General features: G+C 42.9%; 1 protein-coding gene across 2 annotated transcripts in view; it reads left to right on the top strand.

Moving 5' to 3' along the window:
* ATP11C (ATPase phospholipid transporting 11C (ATP11C blood group)) overlaps nucleotides 1-27,726 on the top strand; it is a 179,926-nt gene that overhangs the window by 120,737 nt on the left and 31,463 nt on the right. For both annotated transcript variants that reach the window (XM_080795248.1, XM_080795249.1), the window contains exons 13-23: nucleotides 1,206-1,367; nucleotides 2,054-2,205; nucleotides 3,234-3,305; nucleotides 5,144-5,217; nucleotides 7,775-7,878; nucleotides 8,300-8,481; nucleotides 9,697-9,960; nucleotides 13,410-13,584; nucleotides 18,300-18,402; nucleotides 19,504-19,649; nucleotides 26,834-26,893. In XM_080795248.1, coding sequence (XP_080651374.1) covers nucleotides 1,206-1,367; nucleotides 2,054-2,205; nucleotides 3,234-3,305; nucleotides 5,144-5,217; nucleotides 7,775-7,878; nucleotides 8,300-8,481; nucleotides 9,697-9,960; nucleotides 13,410-13,584; nucleotides 18,300-18,402; nucleotides 19,504-19,649; nucleotides 26,834-26,893 — 1,494 coding nt within the window. The remainder of the gene's footprint in view (nucleotides 1-1,205; nucleotides 1,368-2,053; nucleotides 2,206-3,233; nucleotides 3,306-5,143; nucleotides 5,218-7,774; nucleotides 7,879-8,299; nucleotides 8,482-9,696; nucleotides 9,961-13,409; nucleotides 13,585-18,299; nucleotides 18,403-19,503; nucleotides 19,650-26,833; nucleotides 26,894-27,726) is intronic.

The raw sequence follows: 27,726 nt of genomic DNA, 5'->3' as shown, positions 1-27,726 counted from the left end.
TACACAGTGTGTGGAAAGAAACTTCAATTACGTTTTTGAACATTAAAGACTTCCTGTGTCTCCTAATTAAGTAACTTGATATTATTATTTTCCCTAACCATCCATACTCTTTGATTCCATCTGCGGTGTATAACACTTGATCTTAGCCAAAAGGCCGAGAAGCGATGCGCGGTGTATAACACAGTGCAATTTACTTCAATCCAGTATATTCATTAAAAATTTTACTTTTCAAGGAAAAGCTTTGTTACATCGCAGTTAATTTAAGTTCCTCTCAAATATTTTTTCTGTGTGTGTGTGTGTGTTTGTGTGTGTGCGTGTGTGTGTGTAAAAGGGATCAGTCTATTCTTACTTCCCACTTGGAAAATGGACTTTTATTTTAGAACTTCTTTTTTTTTTAAGATTTTATTTCTTTATTTGACAGAGAGAGATCACAAGTAGGCAGAGAGGCAGGCAGAGCGAGGAGGGGAAGCAGGCTTCCTGCTGAGCAGAGAACCCGATGCGGGGCTCAATCCCAGAACCCTGGGATCATGACCTGAGCCGAAGGCAGAGGCTTTAACCCACTGAGCCACCCAGGTGCCCCTATTTTAGAACTTCTTTACATCAAAATAGATAATAAACTGAAAGTTTCTTAGTTTGATAAAATAGCCACATTTTTCTTTCCTATTAATCTTCTGTATTTGAGCGCGTCTCCCTTGGACATGTGATGCTGTTTCACTGCCTTTAAAAATACTTGTTTGAGGGGCACCTGGGTGGCTCAGTGGGTTAAAGCCTCTGCCTTCGGCTCAGGTCATGATCCCAGGGTCCTGGGATCGAGCCCCGCATCGGGCTCTCCGCTCCTCGGGGAGCCTGCTTCCTGCTCTCTCTGCCTGTCAAATAAATAAATAAAATCTTAAAAAAAAACATACTTGTTTGAGGGCGTCTGGCTGGCTCAGTCAGTGGAGCCTGCGGCTCTTGAATTTGGCATTGTGAGTTTGAACCCCACATGTGGTGTGGAGTTTACTTAAATTTTTTTTAATTAAAAAAAGTTCTTACTCATTTGCCGCTCTTTTGGTAGTCGTGCTTTTGTAATTAACCTGACATGTGACGAGGAGTCTTAGAGACCGTGCTCTGCTACGGATAGGAGAAGAGCCCCGCCTTACAGCCTAACGCAAACTTAATCACGCCGGAGGAGGTAACACTGCCTCTGTTTGTGTCCTTGTTTTTAGGTGGATTATATATTCACAGACAAGACTGGAACGCTCACGGAAAATAGCATGGAATTCATTGAGTGCTGCATAGATGGACACAAATACAGAGGTGCAGCACAGGACACTGATGGCCTCTCGCAGACTGATGGACCCTTAACGTATTTTGACAAAGCAGATAAGGTGGCATTTTCCGAATTACATTTTCCCCGGAGAGATCCATCTATGTGTGCATGTGCTAACTTCGCGTAGTAGAAATAAGAGCTCGGAATGCATGACACCGACTTTGGAATAACCCTTTGCTTTTTTGACTTCAGCTTCCCTGCTTTTCACTAACACCTCCAGAGATCGTTAATAAGCAGAATTTATAAATAGGGAGGGATGTGGAAAATGGCTTTAGGGCAAAAATTTCACTTGCCTGTCTATCGGATCGTAATTCTTGATGCTTTGTCTTTAAAAATATGAGCTGCTCCAAGAGTGAAGTCTTTTCCAGTCATTCAAGTCCCAGGAGTGTCTAGACATTAAATGAACCCAAGTCTCCCTGCACCTGAGCTATCGCCAGATTGTGAATTAGATACTGAATGAACTCTTTCAGGCCATAAAGAATTCACCGATTTAGTATTCGGTGGCAGCACAGTAGCCTGAATGAGCGAACACAGCCCCTAGGGTATGTTAGCTGAGACCCGGGATGCTGTCAGGTACAAGGGAGGATATAGAGCTCATCTGAGTATTAGGGGTTTAGAAATTTCGGCTACTCGGTTTGCTGGAGGTTATAACATTTTCTCACATTAATACCTTCTCTCTGTTCACTGACTACCGGGTGATCAAAGGGAAAATAATAGAGTCATTTTTCTGTTACCGTTCAACAGAACCGAGAAGAGCTCTTTCTGCGTGCCTTGTGCTTATGTCACACTGTAGAAGTTAAAGCAAATGATGCTGTTGATGGGCCTACGGAATCAGCTGCGTTAACTTACATGTCCTCCTCACCAGATGAGATCGCTTTGGTGAAAGGAGCTAAAAAGTAAGCACTTCTGTTAGGCTGGGCGAATAAATTCTGGAGACGTGCCATACAGCATTGTACCCGTCGTTAACAACACAGTGGTTTGCACTTCAGAGTTTCGTAAGAGGGTAGAGCTCGTTTTAAGTGCACTTTACCACAAACAACAGAACACCGGTGGGACCCACGGAAGCTTCGAGAGTGGTTGGATAGGTCTCTTACCTTGCTTGTGGTAATGATCTCACAGGTGTTTGCACGTGTCCAAACTTCTCAAATTCCTCACGTTGAATAGGTTTAGTTCTTTGTATATCAGTCATACCTCAAGAAGGCTGTCTTAAAAACCCTGAGGTAAGTTGGAGAGAAGTACTTGAGCGATTTTGAAGAGTTTAAAAAAAAAAAAAAAAAGGAGTAAGCACTGCTTGTACTTCTCCTGAGAACAGGAAGTCACAGGAGGACTAGAGTTGTTTTTTCCTCTTCTCCAATAACCTTATCTTATAAATATTCTTTTATAAAAAGCCAAAATGCTTTATCTGAAAGTTTGTGAAAAATTTAAAAATTTCCCAAACCTAGCCAATTAAGACCAAAAAGAAAATAGCAATGCGTAGATGTGACTTGCATTACTATTGATAAATACCAACCGGAAGACCAAATGTTCATATTATATTCTGGAAATTCTGCAACAGTGGCCACTTTCTGTACAACACATGCTATTTCTGAAGCGCTCTCAGCAGTTTTGACGTCACTTTGTAACCGACAGTCCTGTATTACCCTTGAGGCCTGAGATGATTAAGTGGCTAAAAGGTCACCCGATGTGTCTGCTACAGAATTGGAATTACAAATTGCCTCTTGATTACAAGTCGTGACTGGGCTTTGACTTCCTCTTTCCTGTCCTCTCAGCCAGTAAAGGGAAGTATAGTTATAGACTGTTTTGTGTTGGGCTTTTTTTTTTTCACACAAAAGAGAAGAAAACAATAAGCAGGTGTGCCCCACTGCAAGGGAAAATTAATCATTCCTTAGAGATCCACAAAGGTCTTTTTGTTGCTTTTTGACAGGTATGGGTTCACATTTGTAGGAATTCGGAACGGCCATATGAGAGTAGAGAACCAAAGAAAAGAAATAGAAGAGTAAGTAGTGCGGCGTGTTTGATGTTTGTGACGTCTTAACCCCACAGTCAGCCTTGGGTGGGTTTCGGAAGGGCCGCGAAGAAAACTTCTTTCATCTATAAATGGATAAGACTCTGCTTTCCGGGTTGGAGTTTTATGTAAACGTAGCTGGAGTAGAAGACCTTTTTCTAGAGTGGTAGAAACTGGGACTTGAGGTGGAAATTATTTCTGTTTGGTTCACATGTGGGTCCAAGAACCCGAATGAGAGTCTGCCTGGACTTTCTTTCGGAAACACAGATGCTAATGTTAGGTCTCCAGCACATGCTGTAAGAAAAAAACCCATGAACTTGTATGAAACCTTCCGCTGTCCAGAACCCAGCCAGTCACTCTGGGATGGCAGGCTCAACCAGTCCTGGCAGCTTTGGTGTCAGAAGCTTTGTCTTATTCTCCCCCACTCAAGTGTGAGCCCCAGGGCAAGTACCCTGAGGCAGCAGTGTTTTGGATCCTTTTTTTTTCCCCCTACAGAGAGCCCAACGAAGAAAACTGCCTTGGCTTAATAGCAGATTTTAATTAGGGCCTGTGATTAATTTGAATTCCTTCATCTGAACTTGAAATGTAATTATCTTATCTGACTTCTATTCTGGCCCCTAGCCTCTCAGGAGACCCATCTCAGAAACCTGTAATATGTGTAGATGTGTTTGGGGAATGGACCCCTTAGGGAAGTGATGCTTAAAAGCCAGGCAAAGGCTTTCTGGCCTGACTGCCAGGAACCGGATCATGATTAGAGTCCAGATTCTAGCCAGTTCACAACAGTGCCCCCATCTGGTCGACACCAAATGATACGCTCCATGTAAATCTTCACACCTCCCAGAAACGGTGACCTGCTCACTCCCATCAAAAACAGGCTTCATAGTAAATATTCTTAGGTCAACTACTTGCGTCCAGGTTACTCATTTTCAAAAAATATTTCCCCATGGTTTGGTAATAATTAACTCTATTTGTACGCTTCTGCCTTCTTTCATCTGATTGATCAGCCCAGTACAAATCTGCTCGTAGCATTCTGCTGTCTGAACCCTGCAGTGTCTTCCTGTTGCTCGTAGGATAAAATTCCAAATCTCTGAAATGGACCACAATGGTCTCAGCTCCCGGCCCTTGCTTACCCCTCTGGCTGGGCCCCCACCAACTAGATTTCAAGCTTCAGTGAACTATTTCTGCACGTGCCTTTCTCTCTACTCACCGTGCCATGCCACCCTTTTTTCGTCGTGTCACTCCTGCAGACCACAGCCGAGGCACTACCTCTTCCAGGAAGCCCTCCTTCAGATATCTTCTTTCTGGGCTCTCACATCTCCCCTGTGAGTTCCTTTATCACAGCGTATGGCTGATTGAGACGTGGTCCTCTCATTACCTTCCACCTCCCTTATCACACAATGAGCCTCTTGAGGGAAGGAACTCAGGCAGAGTCGTGTCTGTTTACCAGTACCTAGCATTGTGCTCGACCCATAGTGAGCACCCCATCGACGATTAAAATAATTGGCAACGTGGGACTATTTCTAGACCCCTCCAGAAATGGCTTGTCTGGCCAGCTCTTTGTCTGCCAGTCCTATGTCGTCACTCTGTCCTCATCATTTGCAGTCATCTAATGGGAGGATATAGATATCCCTTAACCAACGCTGGCATCCTCTGACACCACGTTCTAAGCGCAGAAAAATGTCAGAGTCCCAGTGGAAAGCGACAGCTGTGCCCTCAGCCAACAACCCTTACCAGAAGGGGAGAATTCTATTCAGGATGTTTCTGTGGTGGGTTATTTTTCCCCAGTGTGGCTTAGGTATTTTCTCTTTCTCATTTTTCTCCTCATAAAGGTATGAACTTCTTCACACCTTAAACTTCGATGCTGTCCGTCGTCGTATGAGTGTCATTGTGAAGACTCAAGGAGGTATACATTTTTTTTAAAGATTTTATTTATTTATTTGTCAGAGATCACAAGTAGACAGAGAGGCAGGCAGAGAGAGAGAGAGAGGGAAGCAGGCTCCCTGCTGAGCAGAGAGCCCGATGCGGGGCTCGATCCCAGGACCCTGAGATCATGACCCGGGCCAAAAGCAGAGGTTTTAACCCATTGAGCCACCCAGGCGCCTGGAGGTATACATTTTTAAATAAAAACTTGACTTTTTCTCTTTTTCCATTTGTATATTTGCATGTTGATCAGTTATTTTAAGGAAGGAAAACATCTCATGTAGTAATGGATGACTACCTTAAAGTCATGCGAAGCAGTAACTTCTGTGTACGCGTTAATGTACTTATATAAGCATGTATGTTCAGTTTGCCAAATTGTCAGGGGCAGAGCCCTCATATGACAGTGTATGCATTTTCTCGGAAACTGAACTCTATTCTTCAGTCTGAGTGTCCAGGCAGAAACTAAAAGGGTGACTTTTTCATAATTCGTGGTACTGACGAATCACCAGTAATGTCTACATGCAGCAGCCCAGTACAATGGGATGGTTTGAGATTAACTAGCAGTAGAATTCTTGAGTATGGAGAGTTGCTGGCTCTCTGTGCTTCCCTTCCTTACTCCTCGCTGCTTTATACTCCCAGGGAGCAGGCAGGCTAGGGATGACTAAGGACCAGATTGCTGGGAAAGGATGTGGTAGCTTCACTCCAGCATGCTGGGCTCTTTGTTTGATCAAGTGGGGAAGCTTGCCCTTGGCACTGGAACTGGTACCATCATCCCAGGGTTCCCCCCGCATCCTTTGAAGGAGCCATGGTAGCTGACATACCTTCTGCTTGGATAGAACAAGAGCTGTAGGGGAGCACTCCTGCCTTATTTGTGGGCTCCCAGATGCCTCTGTGTGCGTGTGTGTGTGTGTGTGTGTGTGTGTGTGTGAGAGAGAGAGAGAGACAGACAGGCAGACAGACAGACACGGAGAGAGAGAGAGAGAGACTGTGACTGTTTGTCTCTACGTGGTTTTTCAAATTTTCCTTGATTTATATACTAGTAACTTACCGTTTAGTGTTTTTTTTTTTTTTAGATTTTATTTCTTTATTTGACAGACAGAGATCACAAGTAGGCAGAGAGGCGGGGTAGGGGGGGAAGCAGGCTCCCCGCTGAGCAGAGAACCCAATGTGGGACTCGATCCCAGGACCCCGAGATCATGACCTGAGCCGAAGGCAGAGGCTTAACCCCCTGAGCCACCCAGGCGCCCCACTTTTAGTGTTAAATCTGTCCCAGATTCCTTATTGTGAGAATGCGTAGATACAAACAGACCCTTGAGGGAACGTTTCCCCCTTTATTCATACTTTGCGATGTGACTGCCAGGTCATGAAATTGATTTCATTCTGTGAATGCCAAATTTGTCCTGTGGCTTTTAAACACACTGTGGATGTGTGAGAGAAAATTAAAAGAGAAAACCACTTAACATTTGAGATATTTGGTGATCTTACCTGTCTGTATGTATGCACTTACGCATTCTTCTGCAAATGATGAGACATCTGGGGAAGTGGTCTGCCAAGGGCCTTGACCTCAGCTGCACTTCTTTTTAACTTCTTGAACTCAGCATTTTGCTTTATAAGGGTAAAGTGTCTTTTTTAAAAAGATTTTTATTTATTTATTTGACAGAGATCACAAGTAGGCAGAGAGAGAGGAGGAAGCAGGCTCCCTGCTGAGCAGAGCCCGATGCGGGGCTCAATCCCAGGACCCTGGGATCATGACCTGAGCTGAAGGCAGAGGCTTTAACCCACTGAGCCACCCAGGTGCCCCATAAAGTGTCTTTCTTAATGCTCAACAGCAACTCCTTTGCTGGTTGCATGGACTGACAGCCACACTTACACCAGCACTCTACAGTGCTGTTTTCAAGTTTCCGGTACAAACTCCCAAGCCACTGTTTTTAAAGCAACCTCTGTAGTTCATTCAAAATGATTTTTATTTTATTTGTGCTTGGGTTTGGTCTTGACATCAGTAGAATGCCATGTGTGCACTTTAAAACATGCTTGGCAACGTTTTCAAAGAGAATTCAGAAGGAGCTCCTTGACATAAGTACAGTCTCCCATGATTCCCTGAAAGGAAGTACATTTTAGCAGAGGAACTTGTACGCTCTTGATTTATTTGTGTCCATGCTGGTCTTCAGAGGTAATGAGCATTGTCCTGCAAGAGTCAAGGTCAAGATGTCTCATCCCAGGATCCACAGTAGCTGAGTGGGCGAGGCCATCTTAATAGTTCCTGTTATTAGGGGCGCCTGAGTGGCTAAGTGGGTTAAAGCCTCTGCCTTCCGCTCAGGTCGTGATCCCAGAGTGCTGGGATCGAGCCCCGAATTGGGCTCTCTGCTCAGCGGGGAGCCTGCTTCCTCCTCTCTCTCTCTCTGCCTGCCTCTCTGCCTACTTGTGATCTCTCTCTGTCAAATAAATAAATAAAATCTTTTTAAAAAGTAGTTCCTGTTATTAAAATCTCAATACCAGTCTTAAAATTCTAAGTTGAGCCCTTGTTTTTTTGTTTATTTTAGGAGACATCCTTCTCTTTTGTAAAGGAGCAGACTCAGCGGTCTTCCCCAGGGTGCAAAATCATGAAATTGAGTTAACGAAAGCCCATGTGGAACGTAATGCCATGGTGAGCCTACATCCTTCTAGAAATGCTAAAGATGACTGTTTGATGGGATTTCTATTTAAATGTTTAAATGAATTTTAGCTTCTTTTTTACAGTCTATTTTTATATTGGGGGATTTAGTAATACTGTTTTCCTTACTGTAATGTAAAACATTATCCTGGAGCAAATTTCTGTGCAGAATTTGCAGACTTGAAGACTTTTCAAGAATCTTTCATTTATGTTCTGCTTTCTTTTCTTTAAGAGCTAGTATTTTGTTATTCTGAACCTAATTGAATGTTACCTGTTTACTTGCAATCTGTTAGTGTTTTTTTTCAGCTAAACATATATCAGAATTGCTTTTGTACAGTAAAATGAGGGTATTTAAAGGGACTGTGGAATTTTTCTCCCAATTTCTTGGATAACTAGAGATCTTCTTTCTTTCTAGGATGGATATCGGACACTTTGTGTAGCCTTCAAAGAAATCACTCCAGATGATTATGAAAGAATTAACAGACAGCTCATAGAGGCAAAAATGGCCCTACAAGACAGAGAAGAAAAAATGGAAAAAGTTTTTGATGATATTGAGACAAACATGAATTTAATTGGAGCTACTGCAGTGGAAGACAAGTAATTACAAAATGATATTCTTGTCATTTTAATGACCAGTCATTTAGAGTGGTTTCTGTCCAGATTGGTAATTTTATTCTCAAATTTTGAAATCTTCTATTCAGATCTGTTGCTAGACCAGACTTTGAACCATCCGTGAGAATGATTTTTTTTAAGTGAAATATTTGTGGCTTAGAAGAATGAATCTGTCATCTCGAAGATCTTTTGCATGTTTACACCTTGAATTTCCTATTTCACAAATATCTGCATAAGTCTCATGATGTATTGAGAGCTTTGTGCTAGAGGCATCCTTTGAGCTGGTGCCCGATAGAATTGATAAGATTTTGGCAGACAGAAATGAACAGAAAGGAAATTCGAGTTAGAGCAAACAACGTGAGAGCTCATTCGAGCCTGGTTCAGCAGGCTAGAGCATGTTTTTGCATACTTTCAAATAATTTGTTTTAACTCTCCAGGCTGAGCTGCACTAGACGGGATTGGAGGGCTCTAGCATTGATCTGTCTGAAAGAATACATTTTAGACTCTTAATATTTTAGGAGCTTTTGGGAAATTATAAATGCAAATTTATGAGACTTAGCCCAAAAAAAAGTTTTATCTATATATATATATATGTATTTTTTTTTCAGCCACATTGGAAGATTTTGAAATTTTAATGGGATTCATTTAGTCTAGTATCTTTCTCATTCCCTGACCAAAGGGAGCTCAAAGAAAGTAGTATTCTCTCCGTGCCTTTTGGATTTATGCTTAAATTCTCTCTGGGGCTGGTTGGCTTTCCTATTCTCAAAGCTGCTCAGCAAGGGGGATTCACTAACGTCCCTCGACACCGCACTAGAATGCCCTTCCCGTTTTGCACCATGTCAAGTATTTCTACGCTGAGATATAAAATTCAATGAAATAAAGTGACAGTGAATGAGAATGTGCGGTGAGTTGATGAACATTTTAACTAAGAGGGAGGAGTCTCCATTCTGCCATTGGATACCAGTTACCTAAGGAGAGGTCATTAACTTTTCCAAACCTCCCTGCTTGAAAGTCACGTTAGTAAGTCAGACCACGCCGGGAATCGCACTCCCAGAAAGAGTAGGGGGTGTGTAGGGAAGCCAACTGGTAACATATCAGGACTCCAGAATTGCCGTGGGTTGTAGGACGACTCTCGCAAGCCTTCTTGCAGCATCTCTGTCAGGAATTTTTGAGGATAACAAGGGTTCCTTTTGTGCCCAGGCTGCAAGATGAAGCAGCTGAGACCATCGAAGCTCTGCATGCAGCAGGTCTGAAAGTCTGGGTGCTCACCGGCGACAAGATGGAGACGGCCAAATCCACCTGCTACGCGTGCCGCCTCTTCCAGACCAGCACGGAGCTCTTGGAACTGACCACCAAAACCATCGAAGAAAGTGAAAGGAAAGAAGATCGATTACATGAATTGTTGATAGAATATCGTAAGAAGTTGCTGCATGATTTTCCTAAAAGTACTAGAAGCCTTAAAAAGTAAGAAAGTGCATCGGTTTCTTATACTTAGGCATGGGTAGAAATGTAAATCCCGGCTGTTCGTGCGGAAGGCTGTTTTCTATGATTGATCATTCTTTGTTTGCAGGTGTTTTATCCTTGTAGGTTAAAATCTTCCCTGAGGACTTGGCCGATGGCTCATTTGAGGTTATTTGGCACTTTGCCTCTCTTTTAATGTAAAAGAAAATCGTGTATTTCTCGAGGTTTAGAAAAGTAGTTCAGTTCCTTCGTGTTTAGGGTTTGGAGATTTAGCACTGATACCCTGGCCTGGTCTGTGTCAAGAAAAAACACTCCTTCTCGTGGCCTCTTAAATTGAACGCAGGGAACCCAGTCTGTGTAACAGTCGCCCCGTAATGTGAGGTCCTAGAGCCATTTTCTCTGTAGATTTTCATGCCCCAGAACCCCAAAGGGCACGGGATACCTGTTAATAACATGGCCACTTCAACTCTGCTTTCAACGAGCTGCTTAGGAAGAACTTGTAGAACGTAAGGGTCTCGAGAAAAGCCTCTGATGCATAATAATTCCATGCCCAGAGATCACTGACAAAGGCTTAGCCTTGTCTAAACCAGTTTCTAGAATTTACTATGGCCTTCAGCAAATCAACTGCCTCTTCTGGAATGCCGCAGGATGTCCCCACACTAAATCCAGAGACCCCTAGCTGAAAGTATTTTGCATTTTTTTGAGCATACCTTTTGTTTCAGGAACCATATTTAGCACTTTATGTAATTATTCTCACTTGGTCTTCATCACAACCCAGTAAGGCTGTCTTACTTTCTTCACTTTACAGATAGTAAGGCTCAGAGAGATGCAGTAACTTACTCAAGATCACACAGCTAGTAAGGGGGGAGCGGGGAACGAGTCTTTCCAATTCCAGAGCCCAGGCTTTTAACAACTATGCTCTCTCGGGACCCTCGTGTCTAGTGCATAAACAGGCTTTACAAATGACTTCCCCGCACTCAATGAGGCTGTGGCCCATTCTGAACCAGCTCTTGTCCTCCTGGCACTTGGGCGTCAGTGAGAGCAAACACGGTCTTATGATCGCTGCTCATAAATGTTTCCTTCCCTTAGCCAAATGGTATGTAGAAAGGCAGTCCAAATTACATTTTACTCGTCCATTTGTCTTAACCCGTTCTGGCTAACATAACAAAATGTTATGGGTGGCTCAAACAACAGAAACTTACTTCTTCTATTTCTGGAGTCGAGTTCCGGCGAGGACCTTCTCCCTGGCTTATAGAAAGCTACCTTCTCACTGCGTCTTTCCACGGCACAGAGAGATGAAGTTCTCGTGTCTCTTCTTACAAGGGCACTCATCTCGTGCCATGGGCTCCGCCCTCATGACTCCACCTCCCACAGGCCCCATCTCCAGACACCGCCCCACTGGGGGTTAGAGCTTCATCATAGACTCGGAAAGGAGGGGAGACATGGGACACAGTTTGGTCCATAGCACCATTCAGCGGCTCCGGGGCCCTTTTGTAAAGGCCAGGGCTTCTGAAAAACTGAACTCACCATCTCAGAACATTCTCGCTTGTGGTTCATCTGTTTGGAGTTGGGCCCAGACTTCCCTTAAATTCTGTAAGTAAGCATCAGACCCAGAATCCCTTTTGATGTTTCTGCTTCCTTTGACCAGCTTGTGCCTTGAATCCCCAAGGCCCTCTGCCAGACGAACGGTTCTCCATTACATTCAGAATGAGGTCACAGCGAACGCCTCAAATGACCTTTGTACCTTGCTTTCGTAGTGCACCCCAGCACCCTTTTTTCCCTTGCCTCGTTCTGCCCAGTTTCATTTCAATTTCGGTCCTCGGGCTATTAGCCATTTAGTATCTGGCTTGTTGCATATATTCTCTCCCGTATACTTCTGTGCTCTCCCAGGGAAGATGAGTTAATGATTCTTCCCATTCTTCTTGTGTGTCCTACTTAGACTTGATGCTTATAAATATTGCTGGATTTGTTAGGGAGCCACTGTTCTCTGCACATTAAGCGAATGAGGAATTAGTGAATAAAACATGCTTCTAAAATTATGAAGCAGAATATAGACAAGTAGAAAATACCGCAGAGTCAGTATACAGCAAGGGAACGTGGAATGAGGAAGGAGGAGGCCCATGAGGCTATCGGTCTATTGGTCTGTTGGTCAGCAGCGCCCTGATCACTAGAAGCTTGTTGGAAACGCAGAATTTCCTGTCCCACCGCAAACCTAGGGAGTCCGAATCTACACTCGGACAAAAGTCTCAGGAGTTTTAACAAGATTCCCTTAAACCTTAAGCTTCAGGAAGCCTAAAATTAGACAACTGAATCGGTAATGAGATCGTGCTGTGTCTAATACTTCGACTGCACTGGTGCTCCAATGGCATCCAAGATTCCCCAAGAAAGATTGATTAATCGCTATTTTTTCCTAATTATGAAAAAATGAAATGCTAATTGGGAGGATTTTCTCAGTTCTAAGTTTTCCGCCCTATGGTTGCTGTTTTTTTTTTTTTTAAGATTGATTGATTGATTTTAGAGAGCGTGCACGCCAGGGGTGGGAGGGGGGTTGGAGAGGGAGAGCAGAGCCAGACATGGGGTTTGCTCTCACTACCCTGAGTTCATGACTTGAGCCGAAACCAAGAGTGGGTCACTTGACTCCTGGTCACTTGACCAGGAGCCCCTCCCATATTTTTTCTTAAGTAGTGGCACCTGTTTTATTTGTCTTTCCTGGCACCTAATATCTCTTAGTTGTCCTGGCTATGCATGAGTATCACCTACAGAGCTTCCTAAAACATAAACCTATAAATTAACAAGCACTGGCAAAGATACTCTTGATTTAATTCGTCTGGGAATAGACCTCAGGCATGGGCAATTTTTTAAAGCTGTCCAGATGATTCTAATGGGAAGGCTATGGTTGAGAACCACTAATCCAGTGTAAAATGATACTGATTTAAGGAACATATATCATTATTGTACGGGAGTTTTTAATGAACACTGTGTCTCTTAGGCTCTCCATCATTTTTGAGAAGCCAGGTTTATTGACAGGCTTTGTCATTCAGAAAAAATTCTTCTGTGATTTGTATACCCAAAGCCATTTTGTCTTTTTTCTTATATTATTAGGAAGTTTTCAGATTGGCGATTTGACTTCATATCAGAGTTTGACTGATTGGTCTGTAATTTCCACAGTTCGCCTTGAGTTTCTTACACAGAGACCAGCTGCTAAATGTCCATTGTTTTTATATCTTTTAGAACTTAGAATCTATATGGGCAGCTCGAGTCTCAAAAGATGCCATGGAAAAGTCTCGCTTGTGCCACTGTTAGAGACAGTTGCTTCTCTACTGTTCATAGGTTCGGGAACCAGACTGATGATGGCCCTTACGCAGGACCCTCCTCTTCGTGGTTTTAAACACAATCAGGCTTCTAATCTTCTATATAGGAGATACAATTACAGCATTGTTTTTCTTTTCCAGAGCATGGACAGAACATCAAGAATACGGATTAATCATCGATGGCTCCACGTTGTCACTCATACTAAATTCTAGTCAAGACTCCAGTTCTAACAATTACAAAAGCATTTTCTTGCAGATCTGCATGAAGTGCACTGCAGTGCTCTGCTGCCGGATGGCGCCGTTACAGAAAGCCCAGGTAACCGGATAGGAGTTCGTGGTCCGTTCTGGGGCTTTCTGTACACGCGTGTGCAAACGTTCACTTCCCTTTTGTTCCTTCTAAGAGCCCTTTCTACCTCATTACATCTTCCCAGCCTGCTGCTTCTCCGCGGTCCAATTCAGAGGTCTGCCCACCAGTGTAAAGGGACCCCATGCTTCTTGTCCCCTCAAGCTGGCTGTCCAGTTCCTCCCTTGCCTTCCAGGCTTCTCTAATGAGTGCTTGGTGCGTGTTGCCTCCATCCCGCTGCTCCTGGCTCCCCTGGGACGTTAGTTAGCCCCGTGTGCTCTGTCTTCCCATCATGTCGTCACGTCCGTTGGCTCGCCTGGAGGAGAGCGCTGACCTCCTTGCCAAATCCGTCACGCTGGCTTTTGTTCTCCTCCTTGTTTCTCTGCCGCAGTTAACGCTACCGGTCCTCCCCTCCTTAAAACTTCCCTCCCTGAGTTTCTGTCTGTAGTCCACAATCTTGACTCTTTTTTTTTTTTTTTTTTTTGTCCTACTTGGCAACCTAGTGTCTTTTTATTTTGTGTCATCTTCTCACTTCTCACTAATTATCGTTTTTCGCTGGGGCTGAGTCTTCCTTCTGCTTTTCACTTCCAGCCTGTCTCTCTAAACACGAATTTCTAGGGCTCTCGTTGGTAGTGTCTGGTACTGACTTTGCCCTTATGCGAAATCTCTTACCTCGAGCCGCCTGTTAGCTCCGTATGGAGTCCCCACTGTCATATTAAATTCTAGTGTCCAAGACAGATCTTAGAATTTTCTCCTTCAGGCCATGTTTTTCTCCCTTCTCTTCATTATTCTTGTCACCAGCGCCACATTTGTTTTGCTCCCTAAGTCACCCGATGACCTCTGACCCTTCTCTTCTCATTCGCTCTGTGTCTAGTCACTCTGCCCCGTTGATCCTGCCTTTCGTCATAGCTCTCATTCGGCTGCCGTCTTCTTAAACCTTCCATTCCATCCCAGTCCAAGTCCTGTGACTTCACACAGACTCTCACCCTTCCCCCTTCACTCTCTTGCCATGCTCCCAAATTAATCTTGTTAAAACACCCCTTCTCCCATTATATATTCTTACTCAGATATTTTCATAGTTTCCTAGTCCCTGAGGATGAAGGGCAGCTGACTCTGGCATTCAGGCTCACCCCTGTTGGCCTGTCATGTGTCTCTGTGCTCCGTGTCCACTGTCCCTCCCGCATCCAGCTGGAATCGTCCGCTCCTCTTGGTTGCTCCTCCCTTTGTGTCACTCGCACTTACTGTGCTCATGCCAGCTTCCACATCTGGAATTCTCTCTGAAATCCTCTTGGCCTTACAGAAATTTTACTCATAATTAAACCCGATTTAAGGGCCACCTCCCATATGCTGTTTTCCCCAGCCCCTCCAGCCCCACATTGATCGGCCTCACCTTGCTTTTTGGCTCTTGGTGCAGAGGACCTTAGAATGTCAGTTCCAGACTTCGTGTTGGTTCTTCGTGTTCTTCGGCTGGTCGCTCGAGACCCAGGGAATGGCTGTGTCCTTGATTTGTCCTTTACACAAACTCTGCTCCCTACTTCACTCACGTGCACACGCAGCCCATCCCAATTTAGGGTGTTGTCTCTGCTTTCTTCTCACTCTCAGTCCCCACCGCCATCAGGTGCTCCTCTTCTTTTCTTTTTTTTTCCTTCAACCTTCAGAGCCTTGTTTTTTTTTTCCTTTAACCTTTAGAGCCTTGTTGAGGAAGTCGATCTTGCCAGAACCATCTCCACAGAAATCTGTCCCTTTAGTCTCTTTTATTGTCTGTTGCTCGAATTGCTCACTAGGGTTCTGGTTACTCCGCTGCCCAGGAGTTACTTGAATTGCTGACCCCATACTGCTTCTCCGAGCTTCTCCTGGCCGGGATACAGAGCCTCCCTGTAGCTCAGTCCTTGACCTGTTTTATCTCCTTCTCTATAGTCCCATCTTCTAAGCTGTCACCTACTCCCCTATCAGGCCCACATAGTCCCTTCTCCAGTCCAAATACTTGGGCTTCTACTTTACTTCTCTAGGTGTTTACTGAACGTGTCGTCTTGGGTGTTGTCATAACCATCTCAACTCAACTTTCTTTAGAGCCCATCATCTTCCTTGTCTTCTCTCGCACGGGTTTCTGAGCTCACTGTACTTTTAGATTTCTACATTCAGAGCCTTGAAATCTGTGGTGACTCCCCCATGCTTGACCCTTCCACGTGGTTTCGGTCACCAAATTCTGTCCATTTTCTAGTACATTATCTTTTTCGTCTTTTCTTTCCCAGCAGATGCAGGCCTTTAACAGCTCATTGAACTCCACCTGTAACTCGCCACCTACCTTGGCTCTTGGCCCGCAGTCTTGCTTTTTCTTCCTGTTTCTCCTGCACTCTGCGACCACTTCCATATTCTCACTCGCTGTTGATCTGGACCCGGATGTAGCGCTCCGTGCCCTGTGTATGAAAACTCATTGATCTGGTCAAGCCTCTCTGTCTTCGGAGCATATGTTGTACTTAACCTGGCTGTGTGCCTTAGGTCATGCCATTCCCTGTCTCTGGAATACTCCTTGGGTCCCCATTTCCCCTTCCACGCAGATCTTCAACCATCGTTCATGATTTAGATGAAATTACTCTTCCTTCTGTAAAGTCATTCCTGATGACTCAAGCATGTAGTATCCCCTCCCTTCTCTGCCATCTTGGGCCTTTTTATGTGGACAACTTAGACGACAATGTTACATACTCCCTTAGACAGGTGCCTCACACTGTTAGTCTTTATCATTAATCTGATTATCTAATATTCTTGTATTCATTCCCCATGTCTGCTCGTCTATTAGATGTTTCTTAAGGTGTGTGACCAGCCTTCTTTCTTGGATGTTTGCACATGACATTGCACATTGTATTGTGTGCACTTGCAGCTGATCGATAAATAGTTTTTGGCACATTGATTTCTTTCTCATGAAGAGAAGTTCTTAATCCAGGTGACCTGGGGCATGGTAAAAAAGAAAAAGAAAAAAAAATCAAAAAAGAAAACAAAGAAAAACCATGTTTACCTATCTAAATCTTTCATGATTTTATAGTCCACGACTATATATCTTTTCATCTTCCTACAAGGACGACCTTTAATCTTCTTAATCTATATTTTCAGGCAGGTGCTGTCACCCTTGCTAATTTTATCGCCTTCCCTAGACCTCTCCTGGCTGCACTTTCTCTTCTTTGAGGTGCAAGCCATTGCTGCACAAGTTTCACAGGTGCAATTAGGTTAACCAGAATTGTAGCTCATCAAATACAAATTTAGTGTGGGTTCTTTAATTTTGTCTTTGACTCATTTACAGATTGTTTCTGAGAGTCTCTAAAATTTTTTAAAAAGAACCAAGTCGTGGGGAGGGAGTAGGGGAAAGCTGGCATTTCACAGTAACGGCATTTTTGTGTTACGTGGAATTGGATGTGGGGTTTTTTGTACACTATTTAGTACAACTAAAACCTAACTGAGTTGTGTTTAAAGAAAAGACTGTGGGGTGGCTTAGCCTCGTGTCCGTTATTTTTAATCAGTTGTGTTGAACATGGATTTTATTTATGCTAACTGGCGAAAGCAATTCTGAGGACAGAATTTCTGCAAGGCATTAGTTAGCTTCTGCATTATATACACTTTTTTTTTTAAGATTTTATTTATTTATTTGACAGAGAGATCACAAGTAGGCAGAGAGGCAGGCAGAGAGAGAGAGGGGGAAGCAGGCTCCCCGCTGAGCAGAGAGCCCGACTCGGGGCTCGATCCCAGGACCCTGAGATCATGACCTGAGCTGAAGAGCTGAAGGCAGAGGCTCAACCCACTGAGCCACCCAGGCGCCCCTATACACTTTTTTAAAGCTGCCAAATTCTAGACGGTTTTGAGGGGTGACGCATAAAGCGGTCATTATCTAAAACGTGGGGTGGGAGGGCGGCTGCTTACCCAGTATACCTCCACACGTGACTCCGCCAGGAGATGATTTCTTTCATTTGCTACCTGCCACGAACACAGCAGTGAGCTGCATTGTGCCACTGACACATCTTGAAGAGACACTCTGGGAAGAGTGACAGGCTTTATACACTTATCTCAGAGAACTTTCTGCACATCTCACTACCTTCAAGATGCCCACATTTAAAAACGAAGCTACCTGTGGAAGAGATGAAATCATAGTGGGCATTGGGAGATTTAGTAAAGTGTAGCTGGCAGCTGGATGGGTGTAAGACTACCATTGGGGAAGTCCCTGGGAATACGGGAATGCACCAAAGGGAGTGGTTGTATCTGCAGGGAGTAGAGATGGAAAGGTTCTAGAAGCATCGTTCTCTCATTTCCCACGCCTATTCCAGTAACCCTATACATGTTACCTCAGATCAGCTTTCTGGTCTCCACTGTCCCACTCAACGCCTCATCTAAAAGGACACGTGAAGCAATGACAAAAGAGGGAAACAGGTTGGCCTCTAGTGTAGGTAGGAGACAAGGTTCTCTGACACTTCCTGTATGCATGGAGCCCAAAAAAAGATGGGCACTGGTGTTACATTTAAAATGCTACGTTCTTTTGCCTCTGAGAATTGAATTAAAGGCCGTTGTGTGTAATACACACCAAGCACCTTTCTGTTTGTTTGCAAGGCCTCCATTTACAAGTGTGAGTGCGGCATATGCCCACAGTGTCATAGTCCCACATTCTGCTTGACCTTTTCTGTACCTCTTTTGTATTTAATGTGTAGATTGTCAGAATGGTGAAGAACCTAAAAGGCAGCCCAATAACATTGTCGATAGGTGACGGCGCCAATGATGTTAGTATGATCTTGGAATCCCATGTGGGAATAGGTAAGCACCACCTAATGAAATGCTTGTGGGTAACATGGTCTTCTATTCGAGAGAGAAGTCTTGTGGTTACTCATCTTGAATTTTAATTTGGGAAAGATAATTATTCATTGAATGAACGTCCTCATCTAACCTGTCCATCCCAAAGTCCTGTCCATGGTGGGAACATAGCAATACCAAGTTAGAGGCTATTTTTATATTAACCAGGTCAAGTGAATTTCCCAAACCTACTGGCAGTGCAAGTGATCATTTAGCTCTCACTTTGACAGCGTGCATGCAGTGTTACTGATTTTCTGCCCCTGGCCACATCGCCTACTTACATCGCTGCACTGTATCTTCTGAGATTCTTAACTGTTTGGGACTAAGAAATGACAATTGGTTGGCTGGTTTTCCACATGGCAGTATTCATGGGTGCTTTGGGCTGTGGTGTCGAATTTATGTGTTGGCATGCAACAACAGCTTTTTCTACTGCCTGTACCATTTTTTCCCTCATGTCAGGGTGCTGATAGGCAGCAATCCTAACACCCCAGCAAGCCTTTTTTTTTCTTTTTTTTTTTTTTTGGAAGGGAAGAACTAATGGTATACAACTCTCAGGTGTACTCATTGGTTATTCAGTGTGGAAGTGGCCTAAAGCTGCTTGAGCTCATGGAACACTTGGGCTACTACTCAGAGTTTCATTCAGTGAGAGGGCTTCACCATCTCATTGTAACTCTCCAGTTTTGAGCTCCTAGACCACAAACCCCAGGTCTCTGAGTTGCTTAAATACAGCCCCTTATCTAGGGGCATGTACATTTACACACTTAACTAAGTGCCTTTTTTCAGGTAAATATTCCGATTTAATTTTTTTCCTTAATTTTTGCCTTGTAATGATTAAAACAGTGATTTTGTTCAATGGTCTTATTTTGTGTTATAAATAAGTAATTACCAGCTAAGTTTTACTTTTTACTGGTAAGATTCATTGTCACTGTTACAGTACTTTTTGGTTAAAAGAATTTTAAACTCTACAAGTGAACTGTGCCTCATAAACAAGTTAAAAGTGTGAAAATAGCAAATCAGGAGGTTGTTTATTTTATGAAGTACTCATAGAGATGTTCTCATTTTCAGGTATTAAAGGCAAAGAAGGTCGCCAAGCAGCCAGGAATAGCGATTATGCTGTTCCGAAGTTTAAACATTTGAAGAAGCTGCTCTTGGCTCACGGACACCTATATTATGTGAGAATAGCACACCTTGTACAGTATTTCTTCTATAAGGTATGAAACAAAATAATCTGTAATTGGACTTACCACCATCTAACCCAGCAGTGGTTCAGCTCGGGCACAGGATTTTCCTCCCGTTTTTCACTGTTACTTTGTGGTCTTAGCACTGAGATTTGTGGTCTACAAAACACAGGTGATCTATCTAATGAATCAGAAACTAGAAATTCCTGGGGCTCCTGGATGGCTCAGTTGGTTAAACGTCCGACTCTTGATTTCAGCTCAGATTGTGATCTCGGGGTCGTGAGATGGAGCCTGGCTTTAGGCTCCGCGCTCAGCGGGGAGACGGCTAGCGCGTCTCTCCCTCTCCCTCTGCCCCCCGCCCACGCCCCTGTGTGTGCACTCTCAAATAAATAAAAATCTTTTTTTAAAAAAAGAAACTAGAAATTCCTTTTAATGCGAGCAACTTAGGATGAAATTGTTAAGTCAGCTTTCTTGAAGTGGAGTTTAAATGCAATACAATGTACCCATTAAAAGTGTACAGTTTCGTTTTGACAAATGTATACATCCACGTGACCATCATCCCAGAAAGTTCCCGTGTGCTCCGTCCCAGTCTCCTCTACTTTGCACCAGTGACTAATCTGATTTATATTGCTATCCAATATATAGTGATACTTACAACATACAACATACAAATTTTGGTATAGTTTATGCAGTATGCACATTAGAGTTGCCTGTTTTAGAACTTTATATAAATAAAATCATATGTGCTCTTTGGTGTCTGGCCTATTTCATTAGAGTAATGTTTTCAAGATTCAGGTTGTATCATATCAATAGTTGGTTCCCTTTTACCCTAAACGGTATTCCGAACTACTCCTCTTAGTTACCGAGTCCTCTTTTCAGGTGCAGTTGTCCAGGTAAAGCAAATAGAAGCAAAATTGCATTCATTGAAGGGCGATGGGTCAGGGGCTGTTTCCTTGCTCAGTCTCCTTGTCTTGGCCAGAGATTGCACAGAGCACACTCTGAAGTCCCATGAATACAGTACAAGCCCCTCATTTTATGCCTAATGAACCTGGCATACGTGAAGGTGAACTAACATCTAAAGTATGAAAATCATTTTAAGCCAACATGGGCCAGATCTTGATATCTTGTCCTGTGTTCTGTTCGGTATAGTTTGTTTTTAGTTGTTGTTTTGTTTTTTTTTTTTTTCGCTTTTTGCATTGAAATAATTTCAGATTTTGAAAACGTTGCAAAATTAGTGGAATAATTTTCAGATGCTCTTTGTCTACTGTTAACACCTTAGATAACAACATAGTTATCGAGATCCGTAAATTGAAAGTAATTGTCACGTTATTAACTAGTCTACATGTAGTATTGGAATTTTGCCAAAGGTCGCACTGGTAATCTCTCTGTGGTCCATTTCAGGCTCGTGACTGCATTTAGCTGTCATACCTCCTTAGTCTTCTTTACACGGGAATACTCCTATCTTCTTTGTCTCCGTGATCTTAACATTTTTTTTTTAAAGATTTTATTTACTTATTTGACAGAGAGAGAGAGAGATCTCAAGTAGGCAGAGAGGCAGGCAGAGAGAGAGGGGGAAGCAGGCTCCCCGCTGAGCAGAGAGCCCGATGCAGGGCTTGATCCCAGGACCCTGGGATCATGACCTGAGCTGAAGGCAGAGGCTTTAACCCACTGAGCCACCCAGGTGCCCCTGATCTTAACATTTTTGAAGAGCACTGGCCAGTTTGTAGAATGTCCCTCAATGCGGGTTTGTCTAATGCTTGCTTACCGTGAGAATCAGCACCAATACCATAGAAGTAATGTCACCTGTTGAGCACATCTTATCGGGAGGCATGTGTTGTCAGTATGTCTCACTCAGGATAATGTTAACTTGGATAACTTGATTTAGATGGTGTTTTGGGGGTCTGAAGGCCCTTCAACTGTAATCTGTGTAATTTCATTGGAAAAGAGCAGTCTGCTACTAAAATAGATACTTTATTCTATGAGTTAAAAATGTATTATTATTGTTACTTAATCTGTTACTCAGATTGTCACAAATTTAGGCTATGTCCTTTCAACATGTCCCCACTGTTTTTTATTTTTTATTTTATAGTGATAAGAATGCCTCACATGAGCTCTGCCCGCTTAACAGATTTTGAAACGTACAATACAGTATTGTTAACTGTAGGTACAGCGGTATACAGCAGAGCTGTAAAACTTGTCTTGCACAACTAAAACCTTATATCTGCTGAGTGTCAACTCCCCATTCTCCTCTCCCCCGCTCCCCAACCTTTTTTGAAGACTTATTTTCTGGTTCCGTATGATATTCTAGGCTCATCTTATCATTTTCCTGCTCTAGTCCTGGATTCAGACATTTCTCCAAGGAACACTGCTTCCTTTTATTTGCAGATGGCATTTAGAAATCAAGATCTGGGTGCCAATTGTGCTCACTGCTGCTGAGCTGCCCTTGGTTCTAGGCCTTGTCGGCGAAAAGAGCTAGGAAATATGTATGAGGATACACACAGATCTGTTATATCTGTGAATATACGTGTGGTGCATACACACAACTTTGTTGGGCCAGAATCATAGGTAGCAGTATGAACCCAGAATGTGATCTCAGTTTATACTAGTCCTTTGATGCCAGCCAATACCACAAGGTTTCATTCTGCCCTTCCTCTTTTCCTAATTTGTGATCCCTTTCTCCATTGGTGAGAACCTCAGTTCTCATTATCCTCAGTGTTTATTTACTTGCTCAATCCAAGAATACTCGTGATCCTGTGAGCAACAAACTAACTTGAGTGATACATTTGTTACGTACTTTTTGTCTTTAGCCTTGGTGTAGATCGTCAAAATACTATTGCAAAGTTATTTTTTTTCCTTTTCCACCATTTTAGTGTGGTTATGTTATTTATTTGCAATAGGGATAGGTTAAGTTTTTGTTTGTACACCATTTTGGTCCTTCCTCTTTAATCCTGATTGATTTTAATTATTTTTTAAGTATGTAAAACATTGGCATGGTGTTCTCCTCAAGATGAGGTTCTCTGAGAATCTTGCTTAGTGAGTTAATGCTCTAATCGAAAGGAAAATCGTGCAACAGTGATATTTCTCAAATCCCTCTTGCAAAAACTCTTTTTCCAAAATGAAGGTTTTGAGGTCATCTGTAAGTATAATCCTATCCACAGAGAGAGCCAATGGGGTGACATTTTTATGTGACATGTTCTATGTAAATTAAATTGTGTTACAGTGTTCTTGGGTTTTGGGTTTTTTTGGTGTTTTTTTTTCCCCAAGTAATAATCTCTACACCCAACCTGGGGCCTGAATTCACGACCCCAATATCAACAGTCACACATTCCACCAACAAAACCAGCCAGGTTACCCCTATGTTGTTTTTATACACTACTGGGTTTTTTTTTTCAATTTTTATATTGAGATGCACGTCACATAACAAAATTCACTATCCTACACTTAAAGTGTACAATATGGTGTCTTTTAGTGTATTTGCTATGATGAGCAACCATTGCCACTATATGTTCCAGAACATTCCCATCATCCCGTAAGAAGTCCCATACTTACTAGCAGTCAGTCCCAAAACATACTGTTTTGCTCTTTGCCCTTTTCACTTAATAATCTATTGTGAACAATTTTCTCACCCAGTTAATTACTCACCTAAAGCACGATAATGGTGTGGGATCCCAAACCCCTGTGATTGGACATTGAGGTCACCTCCCCAACAATACCTTGGTTTTATCACCAAGCATTAGAGTTCACATTAGACTGAGCCTGCCTACTCAATTTTGTCTACCAGGGGATAGAATTAAGAACTTTCTTACCAAATTCTAGTTTGTAGGCATATTACCAAGTTCGTGTGCAAGTTAAATGATGCAGACCTTTATGGTGGTTAGATTTCATGCCGTGTATTTCACAGAAGGGAGAGCACAGCAACTGTTGCCATGTGTCATTTTCCTGTGATCGGTCCCCGGTCTTACTAGCTTTGTTTCCTAAAAGACACACGTAACTGCGAGGGGCACCTGGCTGCTCCTTCAGTACGGCTTGCAACTCCTGACACAGGGTTATGAGTTTGAGCCCTACGTTTAGCATGGAGCCTACTTACAAAAATGTTTTAAAAAAATGTGTTGGGATTTCTGGCTGGCACCGTCAGTAGAGCGTGTGACTCTTGATCTCGGGATTGTGAGTTTGAGCCCCACATTGTGTGTAGAGACTACTTAAAAATAAAATCTTAAGGGCACCTGGGTAGCTCAGTCTTCAAGCATCTGCCTTTGGCTCAGGTCGTAATCCCAGCGTCCTGGGATTGAGCCCTACATCGGGCTCCTGCTGGGTGGGGAGCCTGATTCTCGTTCTCTCTCTCTTGCTGTGTCTCTGTCAAATAAATAAATAAAAGCTTAAAAAAAGAAAATAAAGTAAAAAATCTTTTTTTTAAAGATTTATTTATTTATTTGATAGAGATCACAAGTAGGCGGAGAGACAGGCAGAGAGAGGAGGAAGCAGGCTCCCTGCTGAGCAGAGAGCAGAGAGCCTGATGTGGGGCTCTATCCCAGATCCCTGGGATCATGACCTGAGCCGAAGGCAGAGGCTTTAACCCACTGAGCCACCCAGGTGCCCCTAAAGTAAAAAATCTTTAAAAATAAACAAATACTTACATACCTAAGTGTGACCCCGGGTTGACAGATCTGCTAAGACCCCGTCATCCAGTATCATCTGGTATCCAGGCCAAACATAGATGATGGTGATAACGATGATTAACCCAGTATGTGTGAGATACTTTGCTGGCTGACAAAAGCACTCTATTTTCTTAGTCAATCCTCACAAATCTCCTATGAGCAGTTACTATTATTTTGATTTAAACTACGTGCAAAGCAGAGCTCAGTTTATGAAACTTGCGGGTCCCTCTTCAGCTCAGAGGTGGCAGAGCCGGATTCCCACAATAGGGTCATTTACTCTCAGTCCAGGACTCTTCGTACATCACAGTTAGGGTCTCTCAGGCCTCGGCCTCAGTCACTGAACAGCCCCACTTGGGGACAGGTGGTTGTTCTCTTAGCCCACCCTCGCAGGCCAGCCCGTGAAGATTTGCCCTGCGGATCTGCCTAGCTCTCTGGTCCCATTCCTGACGTCCGGTGTGCCTCAAGATTGTGGCCTGCAATTCACGCACCTACCACCAGATGGAAGGGATGCTCTGTTACGGAAAACAAAACAGGCATTAAAATGGCTGTTTACCAGTGGCCAGTAATTACCATATCCCTGTTCCCAATGTAGGGAAGTATTTGTGTAGGTGATACCCTCTGTCTTCATAGGATCTCTGTGCCCATTATCATCCTAGTTACTGACTTAGCAGTATTCCTTTTCCACTGCCGCCTTTTATCCCAAGGTGGTTTCTAATACTTCAAAGCCTCTTCCTTCGTCTGACCTTGCCGTTGCTTCTTCAAATAACAGTTGCCTCACTCCTGAAGTGCTTCAGTGATGGGTTTTCCTGTCTTCTGTTTCTCCATTCATGCACCTTGCACAATATGGCCAAGTCAACCTTAGGAAACTGCCACTCTTTAACCTGTCCTCTAGAAACTTCACTCTCCATTGTCTGAGGATTAGTCTGTCTTTAAAGGCACCCCGTGGTCTGACCCTGTCCTACCTTATATGTTTAAAATACATGCACTTTGCCTTGGTTCCTGCTCTCAGCATATCCTATCCGTCTTTAACACCTTGTTCAAGTTCTGATTTCTCCATTTATTCAGTCAACAGACACGTTCGAATGTGTTACCATGTGTCAAGCACCATTGTAAGACCTAAAGATTCCTAATGGAGTAAGACAGGCAAAGTCTCTGTTGTCAGGGGACTTACATTCTAGTGGCAGAGTCAGACCTCCCCTTCCCACAAAGCACCCCCATAATCCCCACTGAGTACTGCCTCATCCAAGGTCTAAACACTTTGTCAGTAAGGTACTACATTCTCCCCAAATTGATGCAGCACATGTCACCCTTCCAAGAGATGACCTTGCGAGCTCTGGCACACCGATGCTGTAGGACTTAATTCAGTACATGTGTAGCCCTTTTCTTTAGCAACATTGCCCCAGAGCCTATAGTATATTCACCTAAATATCCTTGGCTATGCTTTGAGGATGCATTGGATTTTTAAAAACAGCTTCAAGTCTCCTAGCCTGGTAAATTAGCTAAGTGAGAATGTGTGACAGAAGGAAAGAGACCACTTTTCTGATACAGCCCAAGAATGGGCTCTTGAAGTGCTACCCAAAGACAAATCCAGAGACATCATGAACAAGTGACAGCAGCACTCAAATAAGGACCCATCCTACCCTGACGGATGGCACTCGTTTGAAAAGACTGGTTCTGGGGATTTTACCTGAAGATGTTAATATTTTTTAAAGATTTTATTTATTTGACAAAGAGAGAGACAGTGAGAGAGGGAACACAAGCAGGGGGAGTAGGAGAGGGAGAAGCAGGCTTCCCACTGGGCAGAGAGCCTGATGCTGGTCTCACTCCCAGGACCCCAGGATCATGACCCAAGCTGAAGGCAGCCACTTAACAACTGAGCCACCCAGGTGCCCCATAATTTCAGTATTTATAGTCCTACCTAGTGGCTTTTACTGTCATATGAATTCTCAGCTTTTATTTTTTTCCTGTTTGTTTTTAGTATTCTCTCAATTAAGTAAGTCCCTTAAGAGTAAGAAGCTTTGTTCTGTTCTTTTTTTTTTTTTGTATCACCCACAATACCATCTTTGCATATAATTAGGTGATCAGTAATAATATGCCAATTATTTGATGAGACAGTAATAAAGACAGTAAAGCATTAGTTGGTACTCTTAGAGTCTGCAGACACTGTAGCAGTATCCTGGCTGTTCATTGGCATTAATTGACTTTACTTGTATACTTTGAGCTTTATGTCAGTCTACCTTGTGTTGATTTTGCAAATCAAATTGGCATTTAAGGGGTAATACCTAAATGTTTGTGTCTGTATGAGCTCATTTATTCCCTCAAGGAAGACTAGCAAGAGGTTCTCATAAAGTGAGATCCTCTTTCTGCTTGGTAAGGCAGAAGTTGATATTAATATGAATTAATCATTTGTCTTTGAGTTGTTTGCTTGCAACTCTAATAGAGATTTATCGTGTTATGATATTAGAAGACTTGGGATTGACCGTAGACTATTTGGAGTACGATATCCTGTGTTAACAAAATTCAAGTGAAAACATTAACCCTTTTTTACATTTTTTTTTCCAGAACCTTTGTTTCATTTTGCCACAATTTTTGTACCAGTTCTTCTGTGGATTCTCACAACAGGTTTGTTTACCTAATTATTTGTTATAATTTACTTTACATTGGCTATTAATAAATTACCTTTTTAATGTATTGGATTGTAGAGATGAGAGAGGTATGTTCAAAGTAAAAGGATTTATTTTTTTTTTTTTTTGGTTCAACCGTTGAGCCTCTTGCCCTGTTATTTGACAGTAGCAGATGTTTATGTCTCTGCTTGGGTGATGTTCTTATTATTACTTTCTTCTTGAAAGCTATTTGGTACCTCCTGTTGGAGTTGAGAATAACCTTCAGAGTGTTTCTTTTAATCAGTGTGAACCATGTTTTCCATTAATCCTAATACGGTGTATTTTAATATTTCATCAAATAAAATCACACCTTTGCAGTTTCTCAGGTCGATTTTCTAGAAAAATGTTGCTCTCTCAACAGGCCTAGAAGTTCTGATCCCTGGATAGATCCTCGGATTATTTGAGCAAGTCTGCATTTCTTGTCTTTTATTGTTTTCTGAACATCTGTTATTACATAAAGAACAGGCTATGTGTTCCTTTGATACACAAGTGGTGGGACGGACGTGCACATTTACAGCTTTAACAACTAAAGTGGACCTTGTGTTGCTTCTAGTGGAAGTACAGCCCAATACAGGAGCGGGAATGCTCAATGACGGAGAAATTTTGTAGTTAATCTGTGAGCAGTTCAGTGATTGTGCCGTGCTGACCTATTGGTAACATCAGCCCAGATATTAAAGACCGAGTTTCTTTTTCTTTTTTTTTTTTTTTTATTTATTTGACAGAGAGAGAGATCACAAGTAGACAGAGAGGCAGGCAGAGAGAGAGAGGGAAGCAGGCTCCCCGCTGAGCAGA

Source organism: Martes martes (assembly GCF_963455335.1).
Source record: "Martes martes genome assembly, chromosome: X".
Lineage (NCBI taxonomy): Eukaryota > Metazoa > Chordata > Mammalia > Carnivora > Mustelidae > Martes > Martes martes.
This window is presented reverse-complemented; position numbering and strand designations above follow the sequence as displayed.